Source organism: Etheostoma spectabile, chromosome 19 (genome assembly GCF_008692095.1).
Source record: "Etheostoma spectabile isolate EspeVRDwgs_2016 chromosome 19, UIUC_Espe_1.0, whole genome shotgun sequence".
NCBI classification, from domain to species: Eukaryota; Metazoa; Chordata; class Actinopteri; order Perciformes; family Percidae; genus Etheostoma; species Etheostoma spectabile.
The window spans coordinates 11,191,628-11,205,770 of record NC_045751.1 but is presented as its reverse complement, the minus strand read 5'-3'; the positions used below and the strand labels follow the sequence as shown (position 1 = coordinate 11,205,770).

Genomic DNA, 14,143 nt, shown 5'->3' with positions numbered 1-14,143 from the left:
CGCCTTTCCCCAACACGCACAGAAGAACCCACAGCACATCCTCCCCCCCTCATATTGCACTTAATTCTGCACAGATTGCACATTTCCCATTAAATCATGCTGTGATCACTGACTTATGGATTGCAAAATGCACAAATGCACAATTGCACGATACCATAATCAAGTTAGCAGGCAGTAAACTCTCTCTGATAACTAACTTCCCATTTGTAATACATGCCTTTCTATGGATGTAACAATACACTCAACTCATGGTTTAATTAATGATTTTAGGTTTACAGTACAATTATTCTCAGGATTTATTGCTAAGACCATATGTTAAATTATTTTAAAAAATGTAATTACAACAACTTATAAGAACAACTTTTATTACCAGTCCTTTTGCTGTCAAACAACAAAAAGAACACAACATTGAACGCAACACAAGCTTACTGAGGTGTACTCGAACGCAACGTTAACGTCTCGTGTCTGTTGTTTCTCCGGCCGTGTCCTCGCTGTCTCAGAGTGCAGCGCTTTTGTCCTAAACAACAAAAATTATATAAAAATTATAATAATTTGATTTCTATAACAAATTCCACATCGAAATAACTAAATAAATAGAAATAAATCTCTTTAAATGAATGAACTAAGAAGGCGTAGTGACGTCTGAAGTCAAACAAGTGAAATCTAAAGTAGATTCCGCACTAGGACGTTTTTTATCTCAACAGGTTGTAATCTTTACACATGTAAATTGATTTCTAACTTATTCACGACGCGTCGTTCCATCCCTATCCCTGTGCCTTTCTCTTGATTCTAGGTCAGCGTGGCTACCCTGGTCCCCCCGGTTCCGACGGTCCACAGGGTCTCCCCGGTCCACCGGGATCCGTCTCCGCTGCCCACGGCTTCCTCATCACCCGACACAGCCAGGCCCAGGAAGTGCCCTTCTGCCCCGAAGGAACCAGCCTCATCTACGACGGCTACTCCCTGCTGTACGTGCAGGGCAACGAGAGGGCCCACGGACAGGACCTCGGTACGGAGGAGTTTTGTCACTTTTTCACACTTGCCGTCTGTTTAACGTTACATTCCTATGGAGTAATGTTCCCGGATGCCAGCTGAACTTAGCCCCGCCCACATTTGAGGTAGGGGAGTTCAGTCTGGACTTCATCTGTTGTGGAGCTACTATGCTTGAACCAGAGATCTTTGGACATAATCAACCACGTCACCAAAGAGCGCTTGGGTTGAATAACAACAAAGATGGCTGCCGCTGGAGAGTTGAGATGTAGATTTCTCCACGGCGTCTGTTATAGAAGATATCGACAGCGCATTCATTTTAGAAGAGGAACAGAGAACCACGATCAATCCAATCCAATCCACTTCATTTCTATAGCACATTTTGCAAACACAAAGTTACCAAAGTGCTGCACAGAAAACTCAAACATACAAAACAATTAATATAAAATATTGTAAAAACAAAATAAGAGCATCGGGTTTAAAAAAAAAAAAAAAAGAAATAGATAAAATGAATAAATATTAAAATACAGTTAAACAATAAGAGACATCAGAGGACCACACAACTCACATGGAGTTAAAAGCCAAAGAATAAAAATGTGTCTTTAGACGAGACTTAAAACACTCAACTGTTGGGGCTGTTGGGACGTGGGGGGGGCAGAGCGTTCCAGAGTTTAGGTCCAACCACAGAAAAGACCCTGTCCCCCCGAGTTTTAAGTCTTTAGGCGTTTGTCGATTGGAAAGCTGATGTTGTTGCTGTTGCTCTGATTGGCTGCAGGTCTATCCAATTACCTTTCCTGGCTGGGTTGAAACACGCCCCAGAATCCCAGAATCCGACTCATATTCTGACTAGTATCCGAGTATGACCACGTCAAGCTAATGGGGTAAACCATGTTTTAAAAAAAAAAGTCATGACCGCTTTTTTTCTGCAGCTCAGAGCAACTTTTTAAAGTTGAAAAAGTTTCTGGAAAAAAAGACGTCAAAGGTCTTTTTTTGAAAAACGGAGTAAGGAGACCGGTGATTTCCTTCGCCCTTGTGAGTGTCTTCCTGTCAACCATGAAAAAAAAAATTATCATCGTTTTTTTCCGAAGTTTTTGTCACTTTTTTTGACGATTTTGCCAAAGTTTTTTGATATTTTTTAATTGTTGACATTTTCAACGCTTCTTTTGACGGCCCAGTTTTTTTTGTGCCCAAAAAAAATAATTAATTGAAAACGAGTCAAATTTGACCCAAGGACAACATGAGGGTTAACAACAAGAAAAAATTAAAAGGTGCAGATACATAGACTTAGATTCATAGATACATAGCGAGTTATATGATGTGTTCAGGGAACGTTGGTTGGGCGAACTCGCTTTGTTTCATGTAACGTTAGTGGTAGCACCGCTCGCTCTCTCTGTCCTTTCTCTAGCTCGCTCGACCGCTTTGTTTTACCTAACATTAGCACCGCTCCACATAGAAATATTGGATACTGTAGACGCCCAACATAAGACGCCCTCTGCTGCTTTTTGGAACCAACACGCTGCCGGCTTCTTTTTCAAACTACAAAACCGCCCTAGTCAACTTTTTCTTTTGAAAAAAGACGCCAACTGTGATCATGGCCTAAGTTGTCCCAGTTTATAGGGATGTCATCAAAAGCACTTCCTCTATCTGATCTCCTCCTCGCTCTGTTCCAGGCACGGCCGGCAGCTGTCTGCGCCGGTTCAGCACCATGCCCTTCATGTTCTGCAACATCAACAACGTCTGCAACTTCGCCTCCCGCAACGACTACTCCTACTGGCTGTCCACGCCCGAGCCCATGCCCATGTCCATGGCCCCCATCACCGGAGAGGGCATCAAGCCCTTCATCAGCAGGTAGGGCTGGGGGTCGGAGGCACAGAGGCTGGGTGGTGCCTTCCATTTGTACTCGGGATTTCCGAGGTCAAAGTCAAAAAACACCCCCTGAAGTCGGACAACCTCACTGTAGCCCGAGCTCAAAATCCAACATGGCCGCCAAGTGCATCACCAGCAGTGAAAGCTGTTGTATTAGCACTTCTGTCTTATTTTTGTGTCTCACACACAGTCCTGTCCAACTTCTATTTATGTAAAAGTACAGCAGTATTCTTAGCTGCATGTAGTACAAATACAGCAGTATTCTTAGCTTCATGTAGTAAAAGTACAGCAGTATTCTTAGCTTTATATAGTAAAAGTACAGCAGTATTCTTAGCTGCCTGTAGTAAAAGTACAGCAGTATTCTTAGCTTTATATAGTAAAATTATAGCAGTATTCTTAGCTGCATGTAGTAAAAGTACAGCAGTATTCTTAGCTTTATTTAGTAAAAGTACAGCAGTATTCTTTGCTTCATGTAGTAAAAGTACAGCAGTATTCTTAGCTGCGTGTAGTAAAAGTACAGCAGTATTCTTAGCTGCGTGTAGTAAAAGTACAGCAGTATCGTTATTTTTTAACATTTTTTCCGCTGTTGCAGCGCTTTTTGCAACATTTTTGTCCCTTTTTACAATGTTTTGGTAGCTTTTTGTAACGTTTTTGACCATTTTTGTTCTTGTATAGTCAACATGACAATGATACAACAATATAACAATGTATTGTAAAGTAGAAAAAGTATTGCATCATAGCACAAGGTATGGTCCAGGTCGTTTGGTCCGGACTTTATGAATCCCTGTTTTAATGAAGCGTTCCCTCATTCCCACCTCCAGCTCAAGCTTCTGAGTTCCAGGGTGTGGAAGGTACCACAAAGGCAGCATGCGAGGTGTCTGATGTGATATTTCTGTGTGCAGGTGTGCGGTGTGTGAAGCCCCAGCCATGGTGATCGCAGTCCACAGTCAGACCATCCAGATTCCCTCTTGCCCTTCAAATTGGGAAGCTCTGTGGATAGGGTACTCCTTCATGATGGTAGGACGGCCCAGTCATCTGGCCATTCTTTAATGGATGAACGGATTAGTCGTTTGGTCTATAAAGTGTCAGCAAATGGTGCAAAATGTGTTTTTAGTGTTTCCCAAAGACCACGATGACGTCCTCAAATGTCTTGTTTTGTCCACAACCTAATGATATTCAGTTTACTGTCACAGACGAGAGAAGAAACTAGAAGGTATTCACACTTAACAAGCTGGAATCACAGAAGTTTGTCCTTTTTTCTATTAAAAATGACTCAATAATGGATTATCAAAATAGTTGGCGATTCGATATTTTGTAACAATATCTTTACTGTTTTTTGCACTCACGGGTACATTACAGTTGCCAATTAATTTGATAGTTGACAATTAATCAAATAATCAATCATTTTCTGCCGCTCTACACATTACACATATACATTTGCACTAAACACAATTGCTCACAAAATGCCCCTAAACATGACTGTAGAGCTGGGCGATTTTGGAGAAAATCAAATATAACGTTTTTTACAAAATACATCAATGTGGATACTATGGAGATATTGTAGAGTTGACTGTTGGTGCTTTCACAAAATATTTACACATTGAGAGTTTTGATAAATAGTCACCAGAAACAGACAACCCTTGTGTCGTATCACGATATTACAAAATGCAAACTCTAAGAGGATCTGTAGCCTCGTGTATTGATGTCGTTATAATATCCCAACGCCATGCTTAACCCATCTTTTACCCTCATCTATGCAGTGCAGTGTGTAACCCGTCTTGCCTCTCCTCCGCAGCACACCAGTGCGGGTGCAGAGGGCTCCGGTCAGGCCCTGGCCTCCCCCGGGTCCTGCCTGGAGGAGTTTCGCAGCGCCCCCTTCATAGAGTGCCACGGCAGAGGGACGTGCAACTACTACGGCAACTCCTACAGCTTCTGGCTGGCCACCGTGGAGCAATCGGAGATGTTCAGGTACGGACTCAGGAGGCCAGCAGGGCGCTGCAGTGACAAGAGCTGTTGATGTTTCAGTAAAGGTTCAGGGCAAGAAGCCCCAAAACTGACTACTCGTGATCATGTGGGGTTAGTCAGGAGGTAGTCTCGCATTGCCAGACCTTCTTTCACAGCGCTGCGGAGGAGGGTCCGGCTAGTCCACATTTATTGGCATTTCTTTAAACCAGTCAAATTCAAATCATGTTCAAAAGTTGTTTTAGTCTTGCAACAGAAAACTCAGATTGGAGAGATATATTTAAAGATTATTTGGCCATTTTTAGGCTTTTATTCAACAGCTGAACACATGAAAGGGGAGAGAGAGAGAGATGGCAGGTTGGTCAGAATAACCCACGGCCACAGCATCTAGGAGTAAACCTCTAGATCTTCTACCAACTGAGCTATCCGGGCGCCCAGATTGGACAGATAGTCTAGCTAGTGGTCTGGATTTACCCTGCAGAGATCTGAGGACCAGGTAACCATAGTCCTCAGAAATCCACTGGAGGTTAGAACAACAGCACAAAGAAAGCGGAAGGTGACGGACATCCAGCCGAATAGAAGGAAATCCGGTGGAAATCCGGCAACACCTGAGCAATCCCTGAAGTGGAAGGAGGAAGATATAGACTAGTCAGGAGGAGAAACAGATGTGACATTAAGACAAGAGAAAATATTTAGAGATTTAGGGGCCTGATGGTTTCTCATGATTTCATATATCTCAAAATAAGACGGAAAGAACGCATGATAACTATCATTACCACTTTTTTTAAGGTAACTTTTTAAACACTTTGAGTATTTATATCTATTTTGCTTAAATTCATTTTTTTCTAGTTGCCTTTTGACTTTGTTTTGTTTATTCATTTTTTTATTGCCACTGCTGAAGCGCTGCTTAACAGATCATTGTCATTGTTCTGCAGTGTACAATGACAATAAAGATATATCTAATCTTTATTCCATCTGTCTCTCTGTCTGTCTGTCTCTCTGTCTGTCTGTCTGTCTGTCTCTCTCTCTCTGTCTATCTATCTATCTATCTATCTATCTATCTATCCATCCATCTATCTATCTATCTATCCATCTATCCTATCTATCTATCTATCTATCTATCTATCTATCTATCTGTCTATCTATCTGTCTATCTATCTATCTATCTGTCTATCTATCTATCTATCTATCCATCTATCTATCTATCCATCTATCTATCTATCTATCTATCTATCCATCCTAACCACCTCCCCCCTTCGGTCCTTACAGGAAGCCCCAGGCGGAGACTCTGAAGGCGGGTAACTTACGAACGCGCGTCAGCCGTTGCGTGGTCTGCATGAAGAGGACGTAACGGCACACGGCAACATCAGCATTTCGGGGGACGCACGATCGAAATCAAGAGATGAATGGATGACGAGGAACAAATAGGGGAGGGGGGAGGGGGGGGAGGGAGGAGGACGACGTGGTGGAATTCCAATTGTGCATTGTCTTCGATAAAACAACAAACTTACGACTTAAAACAATGGTGCTACTGTACAACACAGCGTAAATACATTGTACATGAATTCTTTGTTTCTCTTAAGAAGTACCTCAAAACAAAAGAAAAATACCCACTAACTGGTGCCATGACGGATGTGTGAAAAAAAGCGAAAGTGCATTTTTTAAATTTTTTTTAATTCTTTTCCCTTCTTTTCCCAAAATGATCATTGTTTCTTTTTTTTTTTCTTCCTTTTTTTATTTAATCACTGTCGACGTCGGTGCAAGAACAACGTGATGTTGTACCATTTCTAGACAAAAGAAGCTCTTTTTTTGTTTTTGTTTGTTTATGGCCTTCGTGAGGAGGAGCGGACGGTCTCCACAGCAACCAAATCGGCACTTTGACTTCGGAACATCCAAGATGAGAGATGCACTGACGATGAGCTTTCCTTCGTGAGACTGTCTTTTTTTTTTGTTTTTTTTTTACTACTAGCTCTTCATCCACACGCTCTTTCTCTCCGTCTGTCGTTCCGTTTGGTGGTACTAACCCCGCTGCAGCCCGCCCTCTAACCCCCAGCCCACGCCTGCTTTCTTTAACCTTCTCATTGTAAGTAATAAAATGTGTATATTGTGTAAAACACCTTTTTGTTTTTAGCGTATTAGGTCATGAATCGGTACCAGCTATTTGTTACAATAAGACAATTGTCCAGGTTCTTTTTTTAGCTCACGCGTTCACACACAAATACACACACACACACATGCACGCACACACTCATTACTCACTTCATTGCTCACTGACACACATCAACTCAGATATTGTACAAAGTAAGGCTTTTATGAATGAAACAGTATTTTATATATAATAAATATATATTTGAAAAAAGAGGATAAAAAGGTATATGAACTTTATTCGGCTGTGGGGGGGGGGGGGATCGTTCACAAACAAACGTCAGGCCGACTACTGAGCACAGACGGAGCCATTTTCCCTCAGACGTGACAGTCTTGTATAATATTAACCAAGCCAGTCGCTTAAACCTTTCTTTATTCAATTTGTAGAATGGGATTTGCTTTTTTTAGGTAGTCTAATGATCGGGCGAATGTTGCAGATATGTGTGTGCAAAAAGGATTTCAATTAAATCTCGGCTCTTTGGTTAGAAGATCTTGATATTGTTTTTTTTTTTTTTTTTTTTTTTTTTTTTTTAAATTTCCGGTGCTGGGCTTTGTTTGTTAAAAAAAAAAAAAAAAGAGGCCTAAGGTTATGGGGCCTGTTTTGCACCAAAACCTACAATCCACTTTTGCTGGCTTGAATTTTTCATCTGAACCAGTTCAGATGTTCAGCCTCGTCCCCGCGGAAACGCAGGGTTAGGGTCTGTTCTCATCCACATGCGACTCCTGACTACTGAACGGTAGGACGACTACGAGAGCTGTTTTCGGGGGGGTCGGGGGGGGGGTTTGGGGGGTATAAATGTTCCTGTGATTTTAATGTTATTTTTTATTTTTTCAAACCAGCTTTTATGAATTCTAATTATGTCAACAACCTGGGGTGCGATTGAAAATGTGTATTTGTGTTTTATTTCTTTTTATTTTTTTTGTTTTTGTTTTTCATGTTATGTTATCCAGAAGTTGTTATAAACTTTTAAGACTGAAATAAATACTATGTCCAAATAGCCGTCTTCTAAAAATGTCCTATTTCGTGAACATTTTAGGGATTTTATTCCCCTATTATTTGGGGTAAATACTGCGTAGGAGACGTGTTGCAGCCCTGGGGGTCAGGCTCCTCCTAAGAGTCATCACATGATTAACCCTAAAAAAAACACGTTTTGTCACTTTTTTTCAACATTATCATTGCTTTTTTTTAAATTTTTTGTCACTTTTTAAATGTTGTGGGTGCTTTTTTTTAACGTTTTTTGATATTTTTTGATGTTGACATTTTCAACGCTTATTTCGACGGCCCATTTACTTATTTCGACGGCCCATTTTTTGTGACAAATTCTTTTTTTTAAACTGAAAAAGGGTTAAATTTGACCTAAGGACAACGTGAGGGTTAACGGGAGAGGAAAGAAGGATTATATGACCTCTTTTGGTCCAAAACAATCATTTAAATCAGGGGTCTTCAACAGGGGGTCCGCGGAGGTACTGCATGGGGGTCGCGAAAGTTTTGGTTGATTAGACTTTTTTCCCCCCCCTGCAATTCAATTTTTTCCAGTAATTGAAATGTCTTTAAATACACATTAACATGAATTCAACACACTGTAGTAAACAGATAAATGGAGGCAGAAGATGTCTTTCAGTCATCAGTGCACACATGGCACTATAGGACCAGTTTGATATAACCCAATGTTATACAATATATATAATTAGGGGGTCCCCGCTCCATCTCGCCATCAGTTTGGGGGTCCTTGGCCTGGAAAAAGTTGAAGACCCCTGATTTAAATGACCCCATGTGAGAAGTATCTGCTAACACACTTGTGAAATTGTTTTTTTGGGGGTTTATTGTCTTATTGTAGTCAGGAAAAAGCAAACCAGACATCACTACACACAGTCTTGTATAAAGTACTTTAAATCAATACTTGAGTTAGAGTACAGAACTTACCAGAAAATGACTTTGCTAGAAGTTAAAGTCTCTTTTACAATATTGCTTGAGTAAAAGTCTTAAAGTATCTGATATTAACTGTATGTATTATGTAGTAATTTTCTGATAATAATGGTACTAAACCCTCATTTGTCCTTGGGTCAAATTGACCCGTTTTCAGTTCTTCTTTTTTTTGGGGTCAAAAAATGGGTTGTCGAAATAAAATGAAACATCCAGAACATTGAAAAAGTGACAAAAATGTCAGAAAAGGAGATAATATTGTTGGAAAAAAGGGACCAAAATGTTGTTTTTCTTTCATGGATGATGGGGAGACAACACAAGGGTTAAGTATTAGAAGTAAAAGAAAAACAACCCCGTTGACTTTGAACTTCATGGCCGAAGGTGTGTGATGTTATCTTCATGTCGTCGGGGGGGGGTCTTCGTCTGTTACCATGGCGTTAGAGCCTAAACCAGGTGCTTCCATGACACTGTAGGCTGCACATGTAGGTTAAGCCAACGAAATTGAGAGACAGTCCTAATAAAAGTGGGTATTTTCAGTAACGTGACATAAGTTACACCATTTCGTTCTTGGTTATGGTAATGACACTAGCTTGTAATTTTCAATTGGCAGTTAACATTGAAATTGATTTGATAACGTTTGCTGTTTAACTGACATCTGTCATTTTCTTTTAGCTTCTAGTCATTTGTTATGTTTATAATTAAATGCTTATAAAATAACGTATTTATTTAATATTTGTCTGATGAATATATTGCTTCAGCCAGCAGCTGCTTAGCGCAAAATAGGCGAAAGCTAGCGTTATTTCTGTTATCACTCTGTTTGTATGGCTGTGTAACTAATGGTAATTGTTTTTCTATTAATTGATTGTTTGTTTTCTCCATAAAATGTCACAAAATAGGGTCAAATGTCCCATATCATTTACCATTTATCTACAATATTTAGAAAAATCACAGTTACATATCAGCTATACATCAATCCCTACAATATAATGTTTCTCAGTCAATCAATACATTTTATTTGCAACAAGAATTTTATTTGTAACCCTAACCCTAACCCTAAGGTACCATCAAAAATATCTATAATAAATATAGTAAATAATCAGTGAAGTAGTGGGAAACTTTCGCCAAGGCTCTAGACCTCTATAGGGCCTTACAGTCCAATGTATTATTTGTGTCAATTAATTGCAAATTTGTTATGGAAATAGGTGGAGTTATGGATGGAAATTTGATTTTCACTCCAAGTGTTAAGGATTGATCTGCCAACTCCCAAATTATTTGAATAAAAACGAAAGTCTTCTAATACAGCCAATAAGCAGCAGATGGCAGTATTACAGCACAGAGTCCGAGGACACACGTTTACCAGCAAATACAACAGGTCTAAACCATAGACTGTATATTATTGATAAACAATTATTAATATTAACGGTCTGTGGTCTAAACCCGTACCCAAAATTCCCTACCCAACATGAAAAGTTGAAATCATCCACTACATAATATAAAGCATTCAGCATTAATAGAACGAAATGCTCACATATGTGTAATTCTTCATTTTTATTCTGCCCAGAATTTGATATTCATGTCTTATTTTGGGTAAAATGACAACTTGTCTTAATTTGACTGTCCAATACAGTACATGCTGACAACTGAATGTGCGTCGATGAGAATCCGCCCAAAAAATGGGACCAGGCTACACCTCTAAGTGCCTCCTTTGGAAGGCACTTTCGCTTCCAGTACCTATCCAATTATAAGACATCTATAGCATCTGGTCTGGCAGATACCTCGAAAGCCCTCTCACTTGCTACCTAAATAGGAAACTTTCTAGGATGGGAGAATGAGGCGTTAACCCTGTCGATGGATTCCTTCTTAAAGACGCTGTAGCTGAGCATCACTGAGCCAGGCCTCCCTCTTGACGAAATGGAAACGAGGGCTCATGTGAAACCCTCTGACGCATCCTCGCTCATTAGGAAAACCATCTGTGAGCGTGTTTGTGGAAGGATTCACTCACTGACGAAGATGATAATAGCACACACTCTGTGTTGTTTTGAAACTCTAGCACCAGTCTTCGTCCCCATTGGGACCACTTGTTCATCCATCAGTAATGAAACCCTAGCGGGTCACATGGTGGTGTTGAAATGCCCTCTACTTGGTCCACTGACCTGGCCTTCATCTCCCAAACTCTGACGCATCCCCGCTTATCACGGAAACCATCTGTGAGTGTGTTTGTGTGTGTTTACAGGAAGGATTCACTTACTGACGAAGATGCTCATAGCTACACTTACAGTTGAAAAGCCGAGTACAGCAGATCTGCACATTGGACTCCGAGCCTTGGCCCACATCACGCACATAAACAGAAATTCACTCACACACACACACACACACACAGCAACACACACTAGGTGTTGTTTTGAAACTCTAGCATCAGTCTTCATCTCTAGTGGGCCCACTGGTTCATCCATTAATGATGAAACCCTAGCGGGTCACATGCTGGTGTTCAAATGCCCCCTGCTTGGTCCGCTGGTCTGGTCCTCATCTTCCACACACTCACACAAACACGTCATCATCATATCTCTCCGCCGAGCCTCACTGTGGAGGCCTGGTAGTCTCCCCCAGGCTGAAGAGGGGTTCACTGGGTACAAACACATCCATGGCTTCATCTGGATTAAAGGCAGCATCAGAGAGCATCCATCAGCTAAACCTACAGCCTCAACTCCTAAACCTTTTCCTGCACACACTGAATGATATGAATAAGGTTGGTGTAGTTAGGTGATGTAACTCACCCTCTGGTGGCCATGTTGGGGGACCTTAGCTGATGCCACAGCCACCAATGAAGACACTGAGGTCATGTCTTCAGAAGGTTTCAAGTTTTCAAGTTCAAGTTTAAAGGTCCCATGGTATGAAAATTTCAGGTTTTTAACATTAATATGCGTCCCCCCAGCCTGCCTATGGACCCCCGTGGGTTGAAATGGTGATAGGTGTAAACCGAGCCCTGGGTATCCTGCTCCGCCTTTGAGAAAATGAAAGCTCAGATGGGCCGATCTGGAATCTTGCCCCTTATGACTTCATAAGGGGCAAGGTTACCTCCCCTTTCTCTGCTTTGCCTGCCCAGAGAATTTGGCCCACCCATCATCACGGCTTTCAAACAATCAAAGTGGCAGTTGGTCAAGCCCCCCCCCCCCCCCATCCTTTACAATACAACAATTTTGTATTGTAGGATTAGCCACAACCACAACCTGCTATAGCCTCGAGGTCTGCAGGAATGAGTCCTAAAACCCGGAAATGAGGTAAAAATGAGTTGGTTAGGTGGCTGAAATAAGGTCTGTGGATACCACAAGCGTGAGAGATTTTAACTTTTTGTTCTACAACTGAAATAAAATGTGTCAGTAAATATCCCACTCGGGAATTTTGAGGCTTGCGGTTGCAATCAAGTGGCTAATTGAGACCACAGCTAGATTTTAAACATCATGCCGAACACGCAAAACCAAATTACAAGTTGGAAGTTTAGTGGTTGTGACGTTGAAGTCATACGACCATGTATTTCATTTGTAGCCTATAGCCTTTTGCTACCGGCAATTACATTACATAACTATCAAAAACCCTAAAAGTGGTGTTAGTTTATGAAGATTATCTTGCTAAACAAAATAGTAAATATCATAAACGTTTGTGTGTCACAGAGCTTGATATATTCTGCAATCATCCAATAGGTATTGGAAAATGTTAATTTCCGGGTTGGCCTTCAAAAATCCCTTAATTATTTATTATATTGGTCAAATATACAAACGTGGTGTGGCTGGCCCTTTAAGAGAGCAAAGCCAACCCATTGGGGAGGTCTAATCAAGTCCAGTAAGTGAAAGCACCTGATTATGGGTGGGGTGATATGGTGTTAGCTACACATCCAGCAGACAGGGAGCAAAACTAGCATCCATTTTGTGCCGTGTTTCTGTCCTGCTGATGAAGTCTGATGTTCACTTTCATTTTAGCTCTTATTCCTGAGAAAACCATCTGACTCTTTAGATGCTAAATGCTAAATTATCTCCCCCAGCTAGCTAACTAGCTAGCTAGCAGATTTCCTGTTTGGTGCTGGGCAGGTAGCACGCAGTAAGAAACATGACAAACAGCTACACTAGGGCATGTCTCAGTCCGCATAAATACCTAAAATGTAAATGTATGAGTGTATCTTGCATCTCTTTTTAATTATGATCATTCATATTGACAGACATGGACATACAATATAATCTCAGGACATCTTCTTTACATCTTGAATCTACAATCACAAACAAACAAGACAGGGAGATTAAGGGGTTATAAAAAAATATATATTACCGAAACAAAAGCAAAAAAAGATTAGAAAAAATCCCAATCAGTCTGTTTTTGTAACCTGATACAAAAAACACACAGTTTTCTATGTGTGATTGAGTTCTCAAAAAACAACAAAAAAAAGCACGTCAAGTGACCAGTTGTTGTTCTCTCTTCATATATAGTCCTAAAAGTGGTTTTAAATGGTAGAAAGGTAATATAACTTGAGAGGAATATGCATGTTTAAGAAACCATATGTTGCGGAATAAGTGGTGAAGTTGTAGTGTGGTGCAGTTTCTCTGTTGACTTACAACTAGAAAACCAGAAAAACAAAGTAGTGGATGAAACCCGTCCTCGCAGCTGAATCATGACCAAACTGAACTTTGATATTGTTTTGACAGTTGGACTTTGAGATGCGGAGCCGGTCACCTGAGCTGGATAAACACTAGGTGTCATCGCCCGAGGACGGCTAACCTGCCAGAAGAGTCTCAGGAATGAGGAAGCGAGCGTTGACACCCATGTTTTTAACAGGTTTCGGAGGCCAAACGAGCCCAGAAACCCAGTAAAATCCCATGAATGATTATCAATCCATTCGGGGAAAACAACCAGTCTGCGGTCATGTGTTTCCACGTGCGCCGTCATTCATTCATTCATTAATGCATAGACGGCGTTTAATCTGTATCAATAAAAGGAAACGTTCAGAGGTTATAACATGGCATTGAAACAATCAGATTTGTTCAATGAAACAAAGACTGCACGCATTATAAAAGAAGGATGTAATGTCTAAAATAGGCCTTTTATTTCCATTCAATCCAAATGTAGCTTAATGTGAAGAATCCTAAAGGCAATACTCACAATTGTCACAAAAAGACGGGGATTAAATTAGCTTTAGCTTTCCTCCTGGTTGTGTGGTCATGCTACGATAATTAGCATCACTTAGCACACAGACCAGGAAATGAGAAAACCAAA

The 14,143-nt window shown here is 40.7% G+C and overlaps 1 protein-coding gene across 3 annotated transcripts in view; it reads left to right on the top strand.

Annotated features, from left to right (window-relative positions):
* Nucleotides 1-7,519, top strand: part of col4a5 (collagen, type IV, alpha 5 (Alport syndrome)) — an 82,680-nt gene extending 75,161 nt beyond the window's left edge. For all 3 annotated transcript variants that reach the window (XM_032499377.1, XM_032499378.1, XM_032499379.1), the window contains 5 exons: nt 794-1,006; nt 2,658-2,835; nt 3,756-3,870; nt 4,649-4,821; nt 6,085-7,519. In XM_032499377.1, the coding sequence (XP_032355268.1) occupies nt 794-1,006; nt 2,658-2,835; nt 3,756-3,870; nt 4,649-4,821; nt 6,085-6,166 (761 nt within the window). In that variant the 3' untranslated portion in view covers nt 6,167-7,519. The remainder of the gene's footprint in view (nt 1-793; nt 1,007-2,657; nt 2,836-3,755; nt 3,871-4,648; nt 4,822-6,084) is intronic.
* The last annotated feature ends 6,624 nt before the right edge of the window (nt 7,520-14,143 follow it).